The sequence below is a fragment of the Nerophis ophidion genome, linkage group LG06 (assembly GCF_033978795.1).
Source record: "Nerophis ophidion isolate RoL-2023_Sa linkage group LG06, RoL_Noph_v1.0, whole genome shotgun sequence".
NCBI lineage: Eukaryota > Metazoa > Chordata > Actinopteri > Syngnathiformes > Syngnathidae > Nerophis > Nerophis ophidion.
In genome coordinates, this window is record NC_084616.1 from 44,409,766 (window position 1) to 44,431,753 (window position 21,988).

Sequence of the window (21,988 nt, forward strand, 5' to 3'; positions counted from 1 at the left end):
CAACCCATGTTCAATTGAGTGTACAACAAAAACAAGATATAAACTTTTATTTTTTTTTGCAAATAATATTTAACTTAGAATTTCATGGCTGCAACACGTCCCAACGTAGTTGGGAAAATGCATTTTTCACCACTGTGTTACATCACCTTTTATTTTAACAACATTCAAGAAACATATAGGAACTGAGGAAACTAATTGTTAAAGCTTTGGAAAGTGGAATTTTTTCCTATTTTTGTTTTATGTAGAGCTTTAGTCGTTCAACAGTCCGGGGTCTCCTCTGTCGTATTTTACGCTTCATAATGCGGCACACATTTTCGATGGGAGACAGGTCTGGACTGCAGGCGGGCCAGGAAAGTACCCGCACTCTTTTAGTACCAAACCACGCTGTTGTAAGACGTGGCTTGGCATTGTCTTGATGAAATAAGTAGGGGCGTCCATGATAACGTTGCTTGGATGACAACATAGGTTGCTCCAAAACCTGTATGGACCATTCAGCATTAATGGTGCCTTCACAGGTGTGTAAGTTACCCATGCCTTGGGCACTAATACACCCCCATACCATCACAGATGCTGGCTATTGAACTTTGCGCCTATAACGATCGGGATGGTTATTTTCCTCTTTGGTCTGGAGGACACAATGACCACAGTTTCCAAATATAATTTGAAATGTGGACTCGTCAGACCACAGAACACTTTTCCACTCTGCATCAGTCCATCGTAGATGAACTAGTGCCCAGCGAAGCCCGCGGCGCTCCTTGGTGTTGTTGATAAATGGGTTTTGCTTTGCATAGCAGAGTTTTAACTTGCACTTACAGATGTAGCAACCAACTGTAGCTACTGACAGTGGTTTTCTGAAGTGTTCCTGAGCCCTTGTGGTGATATCCTTTACACACTGATGTCGGTTTTTGATGCATTACTGCCTGAGGGATCAAAGGTCTTTAATATCATCACTTACGTGCAGTGATTTCTCCAGATTCTCTGAACCTTTTAATGATTTTACGCACCGTAGATGGTGAAATCCCTGAATTCCTTGCAATAGCTTGTTGGGAAATGTTGTTTTAAAACTGTTCGACAATTTGCTTACAATTTGGTGACCTTCGCTCCATCCTTGTTTGTGAATTACTTAGCATTTTATGGAAGCTGCTTTTATACCCAATCATGGCACCCACCTGTTCCCAATTAGTTTGCACACATGTGGTATGTTCCACAGGTGTGCTATAACACAATGCTTTGTGATTTCTGGATTTTTCTTTTTAGGTTATCTCTCATACAGTGGACATGAACCTACTATGAAAATTTCAGACCCCTCCATGATTTCTAAGTGGGAGAACTTGCAAAATAGCAGGGTGTTCAAATACTTATTTTTTTGACTGTATATATATATATATATATATATATATATATATATATATATATATATATATATATATATATATGTGTGTGTGTATATTTGCAGCATCATAATCCAGGCTTTATTTAAGTTTCAAAAAGTTTCAAAAATAAACATCTTTATGGGCGTCTCAATTTCAGACGTAACCTGCTGAAAAAGAGGAGATCATTGTCTCAGTTTGACACAATTATAAAACCAAAAATATCAAAATACCTGTTTTCTGTTGACTATCGGTATGTATTGTTTGACTCTTCCTCCAATTAAATGTAACTTTTCTAAACAAAGTAAATAACTCATTGGCCTTTTAAATGATTCTCTAATTGCACACCATTTGGAACACAAATTGCCAAAGCCGATGCAGCTATTATTATTCAATTAGCTGAGGGGAGAGCAGTTGGGCAAAACTCGATACAAACTACCAACTGAGGCTGATTTATTATACTAAAATATATCATTGTCAGATTTCCACATAACACCATTAAATGTCAAGCTTAAAAAAGGTTCTAAGTGCACACAGTTTGTATTTAGATTTCTTTATAATCTGCTGCACTTGATCAGAGTTATCTGACTAGCCTTTTCAATCAGCAGAGAAGTCACAGTTCAAAACACAATAGATTAGAAATGTTAATTATGGAAATGGCACGTCTCACAATTTTGTAAACAACTTGCTGATGGTCGTGATAATCCAGTGATGCATTCATTGCATGAATCTCACTTGAGTAATTTACCATTGGACTGATCTTTATTATTCTCCAATAAATCAGTCAAAATACAGTACAGGCCAAAAGTTTGGACAACGCCTTCTCATTCAATAGGTTTTCCTTATTTTCATGACTATTTACATCGTAGATTGTCACTGAAGGCATCAGAACTATGAATGAACACGTGGAGTTATGTACTTAACTTGTTGTATATTTTAGTATCTTTAAAATAGCCACCCTTTGTTCTGATTACTGCTTTGCACACTCTTGGAATTCTCTCGATGAGCTTCAAGAAGGTTTTCACTTCACAGGTGTCATAGTTTCGATGCCTTCAGTGACACTCTACAATGTAAATAGTCATGGAAATAAAGAAAACACATCAAAATGAGAAGGTGTGTCCAAACGTTTGGCCTGTACTGTACATACAGTACATAACAGATGCTTAACTACACCTACCTGATATATATGCATTGTACTCCCCATAATGGACAGGAACAGACTTGTTACAGGACTGCCTGTATCAGAGGTTATATCGAAGAATTTAAATGCAAGCCGATATCCGATCCTTTTTTTTTGCTGATATTGGATCTATTAGCATTTTGAAAATTGTTATTCAAATGTTAAATGCAATAGAAACAAAAGCTACGGTTATTATTATTATTATTATTATTATGTCCGATATCCACATTGGATTGGCACACCCCTCCCTACCAGTTAGTGCTTTTGGTAGAATGTGCTAATGTAAGGTACTTTTTTGAAACCTTTATTTTATTCGTGCAGTCAGACCGGATGTTGCTGTTATTGTGAAGGCTGTAAAATGTGCTGCTCTTCCTGAAGGCAGTTGATGACTGCTATGACTATGATTGGTGACGACTTGATGTCGTGTAGAAAGAGATAAAGACTGTCTCCCAAGTTATACTGTAGCTGCTGTTCTGTTTCCCCACATCTGCGGTCCCCTCCAAGGTTTCTCAATGTTTCCCATTGGGTTGAGTTTTTCTTTGCCCTGATGTGGCATCTGAGCCGTGGATGTCATTGTGGCTTGTGCAGCCCTTTGAGACACTTTTGATTAAGGGCTATATAAATAAACTTTAATCAATTGATTGATTGAAAAAAAAAATCAAATTTTCGGGTTTAGGCCAAAGTGTCCCAATCGTTTCCACTAAGGGCCGCACACTGAAAAATTAAAGCATGCGGGTCTATTTTAATCTTTTTTATTTTCAAAACCAATACAAATACATATATTTTTTTGTTTTTTTTACGTCCGGAGCTCCCCTCAAGTTTGGGGCTGGTGACCCAAAAGGGTCTCAGTCATTAAAATGTTAAAAATAAGCCATATGTTAAAGAAAAAGAAAAACAAGTATTACACGCTTAATCCTTAGATTACTTTCAGGTCTATTTGTCAAAGTTAAGTTTTTTTTTGTTTGTCTGTATGTTTTTTCATGTTTTATGCCCTTTTGAAAACCCAAAACATGCAATACTTTCCCCAAAAAATCATTTAAGTGGAATATTTGATGTGAAGCAATTGGAGCCTTAAATAAGTCAATAATTCATAACAATATTGATTTTCACACTGTTAACTAGATCCACTTGATGTGCATTGCACCGGCTGGTCGCCCAGGGGGAGTGTGGGGGGGGGGGGGGCACATCTGCAGTCCCCGCCGAGGTTTCTCATTGTATCCCATTGAGTTTTTTCCTGCCCTGATGCCTGAGCCGAGGATGTCGTTGTGGCTTGTGCAGCCCTTTGAGACATTTGTGATTAGGTGCTACATAAATACACTTTGTTTAAGTGATTGATTGTTACTGAATGACAGGGGACTTCATAAGACATTTGAACACGATCATTCTGTATTTCTAGCTGCTTACAGCGCCACCATTGAGAGGAATAGGATGGAAAATGTCCTCATACAGTCACATTGGCTTTTGAGGCGCACAGTATTTGTTGTTGTTATGTAAGGTAGAAGAACTAGGTTCGAATCCCGAATAAAGGTATTTTCATCTAATTGTTTAATTGTTTTTCAGGGAATGAACACTGGGCCCCATTCAGCAACCGTTGTTACAAACAAATTTTGTCCTTAGGCCCACTTACGAAGTTTTTAAGGAGATTTTTGTATTCACCAATGAGCACTCTTGGGGTGGCCTATCTGTTCTTAAGTGTGACAAGTTCCCTTACTTCTATTATCTAATATTAATTTAATCTTATAGATAGATGTATAGATAGACTATATATATATATATATATATATATATATATATATATATATATATATATATATATATATATGTACAGTATATACATAGATAGATAAAGATAAGACAGACAGACATATAGCAAAATGAGCAATATATAGACATTTCAAAATACCGTGTGCGTGCACATGTGCACACACACACACACACACACACACACACACACACTCACACACACACAAAATGGCAATGCTTTTGCTGCCTTGCAAGATGCTGCAGATTGTGCCCTGGGAGGGAACGTATATTACACGACCATTTAGACCTATTTGCCCGAAGTGACGAATATTCATTTGAACACTTTAGGTTACCGAGAGCTGTGCCCCCTTTCTTAAACTTACGTTTTGACATTATGTATTTCCCCCGCAGGATAATACGAATTTATTTTCTGTAATCTGTTTGTGTTTTTTCCGTGTGTTTGATGTTTGGCATTTCCGCCGGAATTGTGCCCTTACATGGGGAATTAGGGGTGTTTACCTATGCAAATTACGAAATTAAGGGCGTTTACACATGCATGTTATGGAAATAAGGGTGTGTTTGTATGCAAACTATGATAGACACGCATATGCTAACCATTTGGCATTCAGCAACTTAAGAACAGCATGTAGGAACAATTTGGGCGTTTATGAACATGTCATGTATTTGAATGGACTCCTCTTAGGAAATCAATTAAGAAGAAAGATAAGAAGAAAAGTTAGGAACTTATTGCTGAATAGGGCCCACTGGCCACAGACATACAAATACATCGCTCTGAACTTACGTGCCGGAGTGACAGTGCTGCTCTCTTGCGCCAGTGGAGGTCCACACCCGACTCGAGTGCAGGCACTGAGGTGGAAGAGGTAAAGGCTGCCCTCTTTTAGGCCCTTCAGCTGCCAGTGGGTGGTGTCGGCCCCGCTGATGTTCAACTCCCGGGTAGCGAGCACCTCCATCGTGGTTTCATTAACTACAAGAGAGATGTCACGTCAGTTCACGTGGGTCGGGGAGGACGGACGGACGTGTGAGAAGCCACCAGCGCTCTTGTATGTTAATGGCGCAGCAATGCAATGGGGGTCAGCGGTCGGGGGGGGATGAAGCGATGTCATGCTCACTCGTGCGGAAAGCAAATGTCGCAGATACATGCCATGACAGGTGAGCTGAGCAGGAATACATTAAACGGGGAGTGAAGAGGGAGATGAGGAGGAGGAGGAATTATAAAAGTGGATAAACAAAGCCGTGAAAGCTAGAAACGCAGAAGAAAGAAGCAAAGATTTGCATAAAAAGTGGAGGCGGAGGGAAGGAAGTGTGAATATAGGGGTAATCAGGAGCAGCCGAACATATCACCCAACATGCATTATAGATCAAAGTGCAGTGTGTGTGCGTGCGCGTGTGCGTGTGTGTGTGTGTGTGAATGTGGAAAGCAACACATTCCTGGTTCAGCTGCCTGTGTGTCCATACTAATCTTGCAATACAGGTAAGGGGTTATGCTAAACTAAAACCACAACGACGCCGCTTTTGGAGGTTTTCATGCGCTGATGAACGCCTTCGGGCCAGTCACCGACAAATTTAGACGCACGGAGTGGGTTTGCGTGTAATGTTTTATTGGCAGCAACTTTTGGCGATGTCCTGGAGCTTCTGACACATATCACTGCTGCGGAGACTGACTTTGATTTGGGAATTGGCAAAAAAACAGAGGAGAGCGAGGGTAGTGTGTTGAAGACTAGGCCACACACTACGGGGGTCTTTGACGTCAGCCAGCAAAAGTGTAAAAAGATGGCACAGCCTCTCGAATACATTCAATGCCTATGTAGGGCTGTCTTCTGTTGTATAAAAAAAACAAAAAAAAACTTGAGTGTTGGAGAAAGGGGGCAGGGGGCTTGAGGATGGAAAAGGAGGCAGAAACAGCCCAGACATGAATGATTATTCGGGGAAAAGAATCTGCAGGCTTGGAGGATGTGAGTTGTTAAGACACAACCCGCCCCCCCAAAGAAGTCATCACTGCTGTGTGGGGTGGTGGGCTTACTTCAGAACTAAACACTGCCATCTAGTGCCTGATATTAACACGTACAAAAGAAATAGAGGGCATGTGAGGCTATCCGTCCTTACAAATACCACATAGGGCTCCAATTTGCAAGTGGTCATCGTCAATCTTTTGTCTTGGGAGATACTTCCTTCATCAAGTTTGCAAGTATGTCAAGCTTCAAGTTTCTATTTCTCTCCTTCGAGTGGGCGTGACTGGTTTAAGGCAGACGTGTTTTGTTTTTTTTTGGAGAATTTATAGTATGGCTGAGCACATTAGATACTGCCTAGCAACACACGGCCACACAGGAAAATTAGTCTTATAGCAATTTTTTCTAGTCTTTTCACCACCGTAAATAGAATAGAAATCCAACCTTATACGTGACACATTTTTGTGCACGTCCTTGTATGCTCAATGAGTAATGAACGCAATGCATCACAAAAACTCTTGTAGAGCTATTGTAGACACATAATGTTGATTTAAAAACTCCCAGTGGGTTGCAGTGTGGAGAGAGTAGGCCGCAGCGTATATGTGTGCTGGGCCAGCCTGTGGCATGAACGCTAGGTGGTTGGTTAGGGCCCCAACCTTTATAGAGGGACCACATGATCATCTCCTGAGCTTCAGTAAAGATTTATGAGGTGAGAAAAGAACAGTAAAAATATGATGAATCTACAGTGGGGCAAAAAAGTATTTAGTCAGCCACCGATTGTGCAAGTTCTCCCACTTAAAATGATGACAGAGGTCTGTAATTTTCATCATAGGTACACTTCAACTGTGAGAGACAGAATGTGAAAAAATCCAGGAATTCACATTGTAGAAATTTTAAAGAATTTATCTGTACATTATGGTGGAAAATAAGTATTTGGTCAACTATTCAAAGCTCTCACTGATGGAAGGAGGTTTTGGCTCAAAATTTCACAATACATGGCCCCATTCATTCTTTCCTTAACACGGATCAATCGTCCTGTCCCCTTAGCAGAAAAACAGCCCCAAAGCATGATGTTTCCACCCCCATGCTTCACAGTAGGTGTGGTGTTCTTGGGATGCAACTCAGTATTCTTCTTCCTCCAAACACGACGAGTTGAGTTTATACCAAAAAGTTCTATTTTGGTTTCATCTGACCACATGACATTCTCCCAATCCTCTGCTGTATCATCCATGTATCCATTTTTTGTATAAACTCAACTCGTCGTGTTTGGAGGAAGAAGAATACTGAGTTGCATCCCAAGAACATCATACCTACTGTGAAGCATGGGGGTGGAAACATCATGCTTTGGGGCTGTTTTTCTGCTAAGGGGACAGGACGATTGATCCGTGTTAAGGAAAGAATGAATGGGGCCATGTATCGTGACATTTTGCGCCAAAACCTCCTTCCATCAATGAGAGCTTTGAATGGTTGACCAAATACTTATTTTCCCTCATATTTTACAAATAAATTATTTGAAATTCCTACAATGTGAATTCCTGGAATTTTTTCTTCACATTCTGTCTCTCACAGTTGAAGTATATCTATGATGAAAATTACAGACCTCTGTCATCATTTTAAGTGGGAGAACTTGCACAATCGGTGGCTGACTAAATACTTTTTTGCCCCACTGTAATAGTGGAAGCATCGGAGAGAGTTGTGAACTAAATTGTATTTATATAGTACCTTTCTCTGGTGACTCAAAGCGCTTTTACATAGTGAAACCCAATATCTAAGTTACATTTAAACAAGTGTGGGTGGCACTGGGAGCAGATGGGTAAAGTGTCTTGCACAAGGACACAACGGTAGTGACTAGGATGGCGGAAGTGGGGATTGAACCCGGTACCCTCAAGTTGCCGGTACAGCCACTCCACCAATCGAGCTATACCGCTCCACAAGAAAGTCCAAAAGTTATGTTTAAGTTTCACTTTGGTATTCCACAGCACATACAGTCGGGCAAAAAAGTATTTAGTCAGCCAGCGATTGTGCAAGTTCTCCCACTTAAAATGATGACAGAGGTCTGTAATTTTCATCATAGGTACACTTCAACTGTGAGAGACAAAATGTGAAAAAAATTCCAAGAATTCACATTGTAGGAATTTTTTAAAGAATTTATTTGTAAATTATGGTGGAAAGTAAGTATTTGGTCAACCATTCAAAGCTCTCACTGATGGAAGGAGGTTTTGGGTCAAAATCTCACGATACATGGCCACACTCATTCTTTCCTTAACACGGATCAATCGTCCTGTCCCCTTAGCAGAAAAACAGCCCCAAATTATGATGTTTCCACCCCCATGCTTCACAGTAGGTATGATGTTCTTGGGATTCAACTCAGTATTTGTCTTCCTCCAAACACGACGAGTTGAGTTTATACCAAAATGGATACATGGATGATACAGCAGAGGATTGGGAGAATGTCATGTGGTCAGATGAAACCAAAATAGACCTTTTTGGTTTAAACTCAACTTGTCGTGTTTGGGGGAAGAAGAATACTGAGTTGCATCCCAAGAACACCACACCTACTGTGAAGCATGGGGGTGGAAACATCATGCTTTGGGGCTGTTTTTCTGCTTAGGGGACAGGACGATTGATCCGTGTTAAGGAAAGAATGAACGGGGCCATGTATCGTGAGATTTTGAGCCAAAACCTCCTTCCATCAGTGAGAGCTTTGAATGGTTCACCAAATATTTATTTTCCACCATAATTTACAAATAATTTCTTTAAAATTCCTACAATGTGAATTCCTGGATTTTTTTTTTTACATTCTGTCTCTCACAGTTGAAGTGTACCTATGATGAAAATGACAGACGTCTGTCATCATTTTAAGTGGGAGAACTTGCACAATCGGTGGCTGACTAAACACTTTGTTGCCCCACTGTAACTGTGGTGCATTCAAGACACATTGCTTCAAGTACTTCGAAGCATCACTAGTTTTGAAGATAAGGGAGGCTTAACCCCCAGTAGATACACTAATAATAAAAATATTGCAATAATAATGATGTTATATTCATGATCATAACCATCCACTTAATCAAAATCATACATTAATCAGCTAATTGCTAGTTTACACTATAAAGTGAAGAGAAATTGACACATTTATAATTATATTTAAAGGCCTACTGAAACCCACTACTACCCACCATGCAGTCTGATAGTTTATATATCAATGATGAAATATTAACATTGAAATACACACGCCAATACGGCCTTTTTAGTTTACTAAATTACAATTTTAAATTTCCCACGGAGTTTCCTGTTGAAAACGTCGCGGAATCATGACGCGTATGATGACGGGTCTTTGTGACATTTTTGGTTGGAGGGGACATATTAGCCCAGCACCACTTACGGCTAAAAGTCGTCTCTTTTCATCGCGCAATTACACAGTATTTTGGACATCTGTGTTGCTGAATCTTTTGCAATTTGTTCAATTAAAAATGGAGACGTTAAATAAGAATGCTGTTGGTGGAAAGCGGTGGATTGCAGCTGCCTTTAGCACCGAAACACAGCCGGTGTTTCTTTGTTTGTTGTGAAGCTTTAACACAGAGCGGTCAAGCAAACATGTTTCTCTACGTCAACCAGCAAGTTTTTGGATGGGAAAATTGTGATATTAAGTCGGCTCTTACCGGAGACTTGAGTGGATTACGCGACCTCATCTTCCAGCTCAAAAAGGCAGCTGTGATCTTGACTCCTCGGCTTCTCTCAGAGACACTGGCGTTCACCGCAGCCATCTGGCTTTCAGGTATGACACTAAAATACTATTAACACAATAAGCAGATAAGGAATTTTCCAGAATTATCCTAGTAAATGTGTCTAATTACATCTGAAACTCTCCCACTGCCGCCGCCTGGAGCCGTCGCCTTGTCTTTTTTTATTTTTTATTTTAGTGCTTAACTCTAACTTTCCTCATCCACAAATCTTTCATCCTCGCTCAAATTAATGGGGAAATTGTCGCTCCCTCGGTCCGAATTGCTCTTAATGCTGGTGGCTCACATTATAAACAATGTGAGGATGTGAGGAGCCCTCACACCGGTGACGTCACGCGCACATTGTCTGCTACTTCCTATACAGGCACGGCTTTTTTATTAGCGACCAAAAGTTGCAAACTTTATCGTCGATGTTCTTTGCAAAATCCTTTCAGCAAGAATATGGCAATATTGCGAAATGATCAAGTATGACACATAGAATGGACCTGCTATCCCCGTTTGAATAAGAAAATCTCATTTCAGTAGGCCTTTAAGTGAATCATGACAGGTTGTATTAGTATTACAAATCACATTCTGGATAAGTTGTTGAAATTTTTTTGCAAAAAAAAAACCACATCCATCTATTTTCTACCGCTTGTCCCTTTTGGGGTCAGTGGAGCCTATCTCAGCTGCATTCAGGCGAAAGGCGAGGTACACCCTGGACAAGTCGCCACCTCATCGCAGGGCCAACACAGATAGACAGACAACATTCACACTCACATTCACACACTAGGGCCAATTTAGTAGAAGCATTTAAGTCTCATCTTAAAACTTATTTGTATACTCTAGCCTTTAAATAAACCCCCTTTTTGGACTAGTTGATCTGCCGTTTCCTTTCTTTTTCTCCAATGTCCCCCCCTCCCTTGGGGAGGGGGTCTGGTCCGGTTGCCATGGATGAAGTACTGGCTGTCCAGAGTCGGGACCCAGGATGGACCGCTCGTCCAAAGTCGGGACCCAGGATGAACCGCTTGCCTGTGTATCGGTTGGGGACATCTTTGCGCTGCTGACCCGCCTCACCTTGGGATGGTTTCCTGCTGGTTCCACTTTGTATGGGACTCTCACTACTTTATTGGATCCAGTTTGGACTTAATTCTCACGGTTACGTTAGATCCACTATGGATTGGACTTTCACAGTATCATGTTAGATTTGCTCGACATCTATTGCTTTCGGTCCGCTGGGGGGTGACATATGCTGTCCTCTCCAAGGTTTCTCATAGTCATCATTGTCGACGTCCCACTGGGGTGAGTTTTTCCTTGCCCTTATATGGGCCCTACCGAGGATGTCATTGTGGTTTGTGCAGCCCTTTGGGGCACTTGTGATTTAGAGCTATATAAATAAACATTGATTGATCGATTGATAGAGTGTTGCCAATCAACCTATCCACAGGTGCATGTTTTTGGAAGTGGGAGGAAGCCGGAGTACCCGGAGGGAACCCACGCAGTCACGGGGAGAACATGCAAACTCCACACAGAAAGATCCCGATCCCGGGATTGAACTCAGGACTAGTCAGGACCTTCGTATTGTGAGGCAGACACAAACAAACAAAAAAAAAACAACAACCAAAAAACTTTTTTTTTCTCAATACACCAAATTTTTAGGGGTATTTAAGGATATTTTAGGGTGCCTTTATCTCCCCTAAAAAGGCCTAATAATGCCACTCTTTTCAACGCTTGATGAACAACCTTATTGATCAAACAAAGACATAAAGTCTACTGCGCTTCCGAGTTATCACATTTTGGTCTGAAAGTCTTAAGAGTTTAAACCTACAAAGAGTAACTGGTTTACATTTACATCATCTTTATTTTTTAACCTACACGTTGCTTGCTGTCTTTCCAACCTGAGGTCACACAATCGTAAATAGATCATAGTAAAGACCAAAAGGGGGCCTCAGACAAAATCATGTGTGTGTGTGTGTGTCTTCTTGAGACATCAACAAGGAAAAGTACCTTCCATATGAGGAACGGTGAACAAGTTAGGATCAAAATCATGGTCCCAATATGAAAAACCATTGCATCTAATAGATTATGTTGTCATTTGCACCCCAGGTGTTGAAATCTATCAAAATTAGGGTGGTCCCAAAAAGGAGGGATTTTTCAAATTGACTGTGTGTCAACATTTGAAATAACAAGTCTGTTAGAAAATGTTAAGTTCTCCCCCTTTGGCCAGCATATGTAATACCAGTGTGTAAGGAATTGAAATGTGCCCCCTTTGGCCACAATTAATAAAAACAAATAAAACAAATATGTGAATAGAGACATGGCGCAGTTGGCAGTGTGGCCGTGCCAGCAACCTTATGTTTCCTGGTTTAATCCCCAGCTTCTAGCAACCTAGTCACGTCCGTTGAGTCCTTAAGCAAGACACCCTTGCTCCTGATGAGTTCAGGTTAGCGCCTTGCATGGCAGCTCCCGCCATCAGTGTGAATTTCTGTGTGAATGGGTGAATGTGGAAATAGTGTCAAAGCGCATTAAGAACCTTGAAGGTAGAAAAGCGCTATACAGGTGAAGTGAAGTGAATTATATTTAAATAGTGCTTTTCTCTAGTGACTCAAAGTGCTTTTACATAGTAAAACCCAATATCTAAATTGCATTTAAACCAGTGTGAGAGGCACTGGGAGCAGGTGGGTAAATTGTCTTGCCCAAGGACACAACAGCAGTGACTAAGATGGCGGAAGCAGGGAATCGAACTTGTAACCCTCAAGTTGCTGTCACGGCCACTCTACCAACCGAGCTATACCGCCCCAAGTATAACCCATTTACCGTTTAATAACTAGAAATAAATAATGAAGATTGAAAACAAATTACAAACAAAAAATTCCCCCACAAAAAACTGAACTAAAAAGCTTAACCTTTTTATTTTTGCTTAGTATGTATATAGTAGGGCTTTACAGTGGCTGAGGGGTTAGTGCGTCTGCCTCACAATACGAAGTTCCTGCAGTCCTGGGTTCAAATCCAGGCTCGGGATCTTTCTGTGTGGAGTTTGCATATTCTCCCCGTGAATGCGTGGGTTCCCTTCGGGTACTCCGGCTTCCTCCCACCTCCAAAGACATGCACCTGGGGATAAGTTGATTGGCAACACTAAATTGGCCCTAGCGTGTGAATGTGAGTGTGAATGTTGTCTGTCTATCTGTGTTGGCCCTGCGATGAGGTGGTGACTTGTCCAGGGTGTACCCCGCCTTCCGCCCAATTGTAGCTGAGATAGGCGCCAGCGCCCCCCGCGACCCCAAAAAAAAGGGAATAAGCGGTAGAAAATGGATGTATGTATATAGTATAGACTCCCTTTTTAGACCAGTTGACCTGCCGTTTCTTTTCTTTTTCTCCTCTGTCCCACTCTCCGTTGTGGAGGGGGTCCGGTCCGGTGGCCTTGGATGAAGTACCGGATGTCCAGAGTCGGGACCCAGGATGGACCGCTCGTTCAGAGTCGGGACCCAGGATGGACCGCTCGCCTGTGTATCGGCTGGAGAAATCTCTGCGCTGCTGATCCGCCTCCGCTTGGGATGGTCTCCTGCTGGCTCCACTTTGGATGGGACTCTCTGTACTGTGTTTGATCCGCTTTGGACTGGACTCTCACAGTTCTGTTGGATCCACTATGGATTGAATTTTCACGGTATCATGTTAGACCCGCTCGACATCCATTGCTTTCGGTTCCCTTGGGGGGCGGTTGCCCACATATGCGGTCCTCTCCAAGGTTTCTCATAGTTACATTGTCACCGACATCCCATTGGGTGTGAGTTTTCCTTGCCTTTATGCAGGCTCTACCGAGGATGTCGTTGTGGTTTGTGTTGTGGTTTGTGCAGCCCTTTGAGACACTAGAGATTTAGGGCTATATAAATAATAATTGAATGGTATATTATTAATGTTGTAAATACAAATCTTTATATATCGAGAAAGAGGCATTTTTCAGAGGTCTCAAGAAGGTAGCACATATAAGAATGTGTGTGCATGCGTGTGTATGTGTGACTATACTTACTTAGGTGGTACTGCAGGTGGTAGCCAGTGAGGATGCCATTTGCCACAAGTGGTGGCCCCCATACCAAGAGGACAGAGTCTCTCCGGGCATTAGAGGTGGTCAGAATGGGCACCTGCTCAGGAACTGTGAAAAAGCCAATTATCCTCCTTAATAAGATGCAGACTATGTAGCACATTTATTACCGTATTTACTGCGTAACCAAATGAGCTCTGTCCCCAAACAGGTTTATAAGAGTCCCATGTTGCTACTTCCTTACAGTATTTAATGACTATCTCTCACGCTGTCTTGCTTTAAAGCAGAATCATCTCCCTGCCTATTAAACATAATGACATTTGCTCAAAAACACAGTATGAATCCCCATCTGTTAGTTGTTGTTGCCTCTCAGTTTCTTTTTTGATGTACTCTCACAGGTGAATAGGCAGAGAGTGTATGAGGAGCACCTGAGTGTCAGGTCCTGTGTCTATAAATAGCTGGGTGCCAACACCTCACCTCCTTCCGGAGTGTTGAAGGTGACCGGGTCACTGCTAGGCCCATTTCCCTTCTTGTTGAAGACGTTGACAGTGAGCGTATACTCGGAGAAAGGTTCAAGGCCGGGCACGATGGCGTGGGTTCTCTTCCCAGGGAAGGACAGCGATTGATGTTCATCCAAGATTTTGTCGGGATACAGAAAACTTCGCTTCCTCAGCCAGTGAACCTAAGCAGATACAACATTTTTAGAAAGGAGGCTTGTCTTTATTTAGCGAGCTCCTTTTGCCTATCACTCACCATCCTTATGTAAGACAAGCATACAAAAGTTGATAACACTTTAGTATGGGGAACATGTGAATCATTAATTAGTTGCTTATTAACATGCAAATTAGTAACATATGGGCTGTTAATTAGTCATTATTAAATACTTATTAAGTACTTATCTGCACGGCCTTTTTATACAACCAGTAAGCCATTAACTAAGAGTCTTCCCTAACCCAACCCTACCCCTAACCCTAACCCTAACCATAACCCTTACCCTATGTTAAAAAGCAACTAATTATTGGTTTATATGTTCCAAAAAGAGGCAGTACGGTAGGACAGGGGTTAATGCATGTGCCTCACAATACGAAGATCCTGAGTAATCCTGGGTTCAATCCCGGGCTCGTTATCTTTTTGTATGGAGTTTGAATGTTCTCCCCGTAAAATGCGTGGGTTCCCTCCGGGTACTCCGACTTCCTCCCACCGCCAAAAACATGCACCTGGCGATAGGTTGATTGGCAACACTAAATTGGCCCTAGTGTGTGAAAGTGTGTGTGAATGTCTGTCTATCTGTGTTGGTCCTGTAATGGGTTGGCGACTTGTCCAGGGTGTATCCCGCCCTCCGCCCGAATACAGCTGGGATAGGCTCCAGCACCTCCCGCAACCCCTAACGGGACACGCGGTAGAAAGTGGATGGATGGATGTTTCCCATTCTAAAGTGTTACCCAAAAGTGGTTTCTTTTTTTAATGCATTCTAATTAGTAAATGAATGCGGGCAAAATTCCACTTACAATGGAACCTATATGAATCACTCTATTCTGCCTTAAAAGTGACTCCCAAAAAACACCCAAACACCTCCATAAAGGTTGTGTATATACATGCTGTTAGTGTACATCCATCCATCCATCTTCAGCTTAACCGAAGTTGGGTCGCAGCATTCTCAGGCCAGCTGGGAGACATTGTCTCTCAACCATGTCCCAGGTCTACCCCGTGGTCTTCTACCAGTCAGACAAGCCCTAACTAAACACCTCTTCAGGGAGGCGTTCGGGGGGCATTCTGACCAGATGCCCGAACCACCTCATCAGGCTCCTCTCGATGTGGAGGAGCAGGGGCTTTACTCTGAGCTCCACCCGAATGACAGAGCTTCTCACCCTATCACTAAGATATTAGAACTTCTCAACTCAGGGCAGGATCTCTTCCCCAACCCGTAGATGCAACTCCATCCTTTTCCGGGCGAGACTCGGACTTGGAAGTGCTGATTGTCATCCCAGCCATTTTAACACTATGCTGCGAACCGATCTAGTGAGAGCTGAAGATCCTGTTCAGATGAAGCCAGCAGGACCACATCATCTGCAAAAAGCAGAGACCTAATCCTACAGCCACCAAACCTGGTCCCTTCAACGCCTTGACTACGCCTAGAAATTCTGTCCATAAAAGTTGTAAAAATAATTGGTGACAAAGGGCAGCCCTGGCGTAGTCCAACCCTCACTGGAAACGGGTCTGACTTACTGCCGGAAAGTATATATTGAATGTAGTAAATGGCACATTCATAATAACATGTAATATTGGCATATTTTGCTCATGTATACGGCAGCGCATTACTTTCACAAACTTTATTACAACTCACTACAGACATCATGAGAGTCAACAAACATAATTCAACATCCCTCACTGTACAATGTCTGCCGTCACTTATATGCAGACTAATGGGATGTTGTTATAGATATAAATTAAATGAAGAAAGTAAACAATTCTCACGTCTTTTCGTGTCTTTTTAGTTATTTTACGGGTCTGAGATGGATGCCAAAATTGACTAACTTGTCGTTAACTTTCACAAGCTTCGAAGCAGGAAGGCAGCTCACCGGGTGATAATGTCACTATAGCAGCACAAGCTAGTTAGCTCTCTGTAAACACTTTGCCGCTAAAAGGTTTCTCTGCGTTAGCGCTTATGATAACAATAACACTAATATTTGGTTAATATTCAAGTCACGAAAAGTAAAGTGAGTATTGTTGGGGGCTTTTGGATGGTAATTTAGAGGGTTTCATGGCCGGAATAGAAGACCTCCCATTGGCTCCATTGTAAGCAGATATATATTTTTTTTATTTTATTAGTTAGAATGCATTAACAAATAAATCTGAACGATGGGCAACATTTAAAAAAAAGTGCTGTTCCCCTACATTTTTTCATAAAATAGTATAAATAACATAACATGTGACCATAGACTGGACAGCATGAAAGCCTGTTTTCGTGAAACATGGTCAGGCTCCTCTTAAACCATGACTATAGCCATCCATCCATCCATTTTTCTACCGCTTATTCCCTTTGGGGTCGCAGGGGGCGCTGGTGCCATGGCCAATTTTATTAGTAATACTGCTATCTGTTACTGCAGTGTTTCACAAACATTTTTCACCAAATACCACCTCTGAAATCCTTGGCTCTCCCAAGTACCGCCATAATGACCAGCATTAAAATACAGTAGTTGTATCAGGGGGCAGAACGATGGAGGAGGGGTTAGTGCATCTGCCTCATAATACAAAGGTCCTGAGTAGTCATGGGTTCAATCCCGGGCTTGGGATCTTTCTGTGTGGAGTTTGCATCTCCTCCCCGTGACTGCGTGGGTTCCCTCCGGGTACTCCACCTTCCTCCCACTTCCAAAAGACATGCACCTGGGGATAGGTTGATTGGCAACACTAAATTGGCCCTAGTGTGTGAATGTGAGTGTGAATGTTGTCCGTCTATCTGTGTTGGCCCTGCGATAAGGTAGCGACTTGTCCAGGGCGTACCACGCCTTCCACCCGATTGTAGCTGAGATAGGCACCAGCGCCCCCCGCGACCCCACAGGGAATAAGCGGTAGAAAATGGATGGATGAAGGGATCGTAGTATTAGGCCGAAGTATTAATTAAAAACAAGTCAAATGTTTGATTTAATAAGTATATTTAAGATTTATGGCCACACATTACACACAGTTTGAACAGTAACACTGTTTTTGAACCTAGGAACACAAAACACTGTACTTTAATCAAGTGATTATTTTAGTTATTCTAAAGAGTTTTGGATTATTCAACTTTCCATAAGGCAAAGGATTCCCCTGTTGAGATCTGGCTGGTGATAGCGAGGAAAGTCAGGGAAAGGGAGTAGTCGGGAGTGTTTAAATATGTGCGTCCATGGTGGCGAACATGCGATAATAATCGGCTTCTTGAGACCTTTGCGGTAATTTAAGCTTTGTGAAAACAACACAAAATGTAACGTTTGAACACCTTTTCAAAACAGTATAAAGCAATTGTTATTAAAAGTGATCCGTAGCTTGATGCTGACGATACCAAATATTTGTAAAAATTTCGACTCTCAAATCAAATTATTGATACTTAAGTAATTTCAGATAATGTACAGTACAGGCCAAACGTATGGACACACCTTCTCATTCAATGCGCTTTCTTTATTTTCATGACTTTTTACATTGTAGTGTCACTGAAGGCATCAAAAATATGAATGAACACATGTGGAGTTATGTACTTAACAAAAAAAGGTGACATAATTGAAAACATGTTTTACATTCTGGTTTCTTCAAAGTAGCCACCCTTTGCTCCGAGTTCTTTTTCGCACACTCTTGGCATGCTCTCGATTTCGCAGATTTCCCTGCTCTCAAGGTGATTGTATGTACTTTAACAAAATCCCCTAAAGAGCAGGGAAACCTGCGAAACAGGCGTGTAGGGATGAAATAGCCTCTGTGTTTTTTCCTGACCTGTTTCGCAGGTTTCCCTGCTCTTCGGGAGATTCAATTGAAGTATATAAAATCCCTTGAAGAGCAAGGAAACCTAAGAAACAGACTGGTAGGGATGAAATACCCTCTGTGTTTTTTCCTGACCTGACGTATATTCCTCTCTACTCCGGTATGTATATATATATATGTATATATATATATATATATATATATATATATATATATATATATATTATATATATATATATATATATATATACTAGGGGTGTGGGGAAAAAATCGATTCGAATATGAATCGAATTGTTTATGTTGTGCGATTCAGAATTGATTCTAATTTAAAAAAAAATATATATATTTTTTTTTTTTTTTTTAATCAAACCAACAAACCACTAAACAGCAATACCATAACAATACAATCCAATTCCAAAACCAAACCTGACCCAGCAACACTCAGAACTGCAATAAACAGAGCACTTGAGAAGAAGACACAAACACGACACAGAACAAACCAAAAGTAGTGAAACAAAAATGAATATTATCAACAACAGTATCAATATTAGTTATAATTTCAGCATAGCAGTGATTAAAACTCCCTCATTGACATTATCATTAGACATTTATAAAAACAAAAAAAAGTGTCACAGTGGCTTACACTTGCATCACATCTCATAAGCTTGACAACACACTGTGTCCAATGTTTTCACAAAGATAAAATAAGTCATATTTTTGGTTGATTTAATAGTTAAAACAAATTTACATTATTGCTATCAGTTGATAAAACATTGTCCTTTACAAATATAAAAGCTTTTTACAAAATTCTACTACTCTGCTAGCATGTCAGCAGACTGGGGTAGATCCTGCTGAAATCCTATGTATTGGATGAACACAAAATCCTTTTAAATCGTGAAAAAATCCTTTTTGAATCGAAAATCGAATCGAATCGAAATATTATCGAATCGTCACCCCAAGAATCGATATTGAATCGAATCGTGGGACACCCAAAGATTCACAGCCCTAATATATACATATATATCTTTTTTTTTTTTTTCTTTTTTTGGGACTTCCCGCGGCCCGGAATTTCGGACGCTGTAGTTAAGGGAGCCCTGCTATAAATGTATACCTTTTTAGGTAACCATCTGCAATTTAACCAATTTAATAATTGAAATATGAAATCTGAGGTAGACAGGATGTGTGGGCCTTTTTAAAAATGAGCATACTTGGCTGTCAAATGAAAAAAAAAATCTGTTTCTATAAGATACGGTAAGTGTTTCCCAACAACAACCAAGTTGTCATTCTTGTTATAAAGTATAAAATAAAGAATGTCAGCACTTCTTCAATTTTCACCAAGTTCAGCATTCCTGCACAGAAACCTTTGCTGCAAAGTGCTTGATGAAAACTTACATGGTAACCCCTGAGGTGACCTCTCACAGTGGCGGGCGGTATGGGGTTCCAGCTTACTCTCAGAACAGTCGTGTTCATCACCTCCACTGCAATATCCCGTGGAGCAGCAGTGGGAACTGCAGGACACACGCAAGGAGAGGTCACGGAACTCCGCAGGGACTTTGCAGAGTCTCAACACAACAGCCAAACCTTGCAGAGTCTTAATCAACATTATAACTTCTGTGAAAAAATGTCAGTGAGCTGCTAAATTATTGGGAATAATGCTGGCACTAAATATAACATGAACAGGCATGTGTATTTAAAAATGTCATTTCCCAGTTTAATTTAGTCAAGGGAAAGAAAAAAAACATCAAACATGAGCTGAACAGGAACTCTACATATTTTCTGCTCTACGTGGAAGCAGGAGAGGATTGAAGCAAAGCAGACCCTAGAAGCAGCCGCATCGCGCCTCAGTCGGCCTACGCATCGTGATCTATTAAAGGTCGCACAGATTCTGAGACAGAAGCATACATTTCAGATCTCGGCTCTACTAAAGGTTATTTGCCACCTGCTGCACTGGAGGGCGGGGGGGAGCCACTACTGCACAGGCAAAAAAGGGTGGAAAAAAAGGAAAATAACTTAACCTGACACATTTTCCCGAAGACAATGCCGAAAGACAACTGAAGAAAGGGTGGGGCAATGATTACACACAAAATAAATTGGGATATGTTTAGGCTTCAGGGTAAAGGAGAAAAAAAGTGGAGAACATCAAGATTTGACACAACTCAGGAATGAAGTTATCTTAGAAAGTGCATGTGAATGCTAAGAGATGCAAGACAAAACCTACTCTGTGGCCTAGTGTTTAAAGTGTCCGCCCTGAGATCGGTAGGTCGTGAGTTCAAATCCAGGCCGAGTCATACCAAAGACTATAAAAATGGGACCCATTACCTCCCTGCTTGGCACTCAGCATTAAGGGTTGGAATTGGGGGTTAAATCACCATAAATGATTCCAGGGCGTGGCACCGCTGCTGCCCACTGCTCCCCTCACCTCCCAGGGGGTGATCAAGGGTGATGGGTCAAATGCAGAGAATAAGTTCGCCACATCTAGTATGTGTGACAATCATTGGTACTTAAACTTTGAATTGCAAAGAAAGAAAGAAAGAAACAGAGGACTTCAAGCTGTTTGATACAGTATTGGACATTTGACTACATTTCTCTGATCAGTTATGGGGAACTTTAGAAATTGATTGATTGAGAAGTTTATTGACATCTTAAAAAATTGAATCCATGTAATGCTTCAAAAAGGCAAATGTATGGCACAAAAAGCCAAAAAGCTTGTTTCCATTGCGGCCCATTAAATATTCATCAAATTTGATACATTCAATAATAAAATAAATACAACCTGTAACATGTATATAAAAAAATACGTTAAAAAATGGATACATTATGTACATATACACAGTATACATGTCAGGTGATTTGAAAAACAATATATACAAAAAATGTACATGACTATGCACATGTTGACTCCAAAAGTGTGCAAAACAGAATGATAAATCAATTATTCTCAAAGTTCTGAACTTCTGTTTCTATGCCAATGCTATTTTGAGCAGACCCAGAGTAACTTTGGCCTGCAAGTTTAATGTTTCTGTAACAGGGCTTGTAACCAAAATATGTGTCTCTGAAATCAATGTTAAACAGTGAAATTAATTTAAATCAAATGAATCCGTGCAGGGCCTCCAAAAAAACAATTTGAACATTTAAAATGCTTTAAAATAGGAAAAACTAACTTCTGATTAATATTATATGAAAACAATAATCGTAATGTAAACAACTTCAGCAGTTTTTATAAAGTAATATAATGTACAGCATTAAGCCTGGACAGCAAACTTCTACGGTATCTCTCTTGAGCTGCTTCTCGGTCAAACACATCATCAGCAGCTTCTCCATATTTTCATGGATAAATGACCGAGGTTGAAACAGTATTTCCATGCCCTTGGCAGGTGTGATCGACTCATCCTACTTTACGGTACGGACTAAACCTACTGCTTCACCAAGTCGTCCACATGCACATATCAGTAATGTTTTTCCTTTATTTAGTTTTTCAATTCATATTGGCTTCTTCTTGGCACTCTCCTTCACACTCACTT

General features: G+C 40.9%; 1 protein-coding gene across 8 annotated transcripts in view; it reads right to left on the reverse strand.

Moving 5' to 3' along the window:
• Nucleotides 1-21,988, reverse strand: part of LOC133554755 (neural cell adhesion molecule L1-like protein) — a 156,483-nt gene that overhangs the window by 70,249 nt on the left and 64,246 nt on the right. For 5 of the 8 annotated variants that reach the window (XM_061903862.1, XM_061903864.1, XM_061903859.1 and 2 more), the window contains exons 20-24: nt 20,483-20,518; nt 19,860-19,975; nt 14,496-14,700; nt 14,007-14,129; nt 5,096-5,278 (exon numbers count right to left, since the gene is read on the reverse strand). In XM_061903862.1, coding sequence (XP_061759846.1) covers nt 5,096-5,278; nt 14,007-14,129; nt 14,496-14,700; nt 19,860-19,975; nt 20,483-20,518 — 663 coding nt within the window. The remainder of the gene's footprint in view (nt 1-5,095; nt 5,279-14,006; nt 14,130-14,495; nt 14,701-19,859; nt 19,976-20,482; nt 20,519-21,988) is intronic. The other 3 variants (XM_061903868.1, XM_061903867.1, XM_061903863.1) reach the window with 1 other exon arrangement.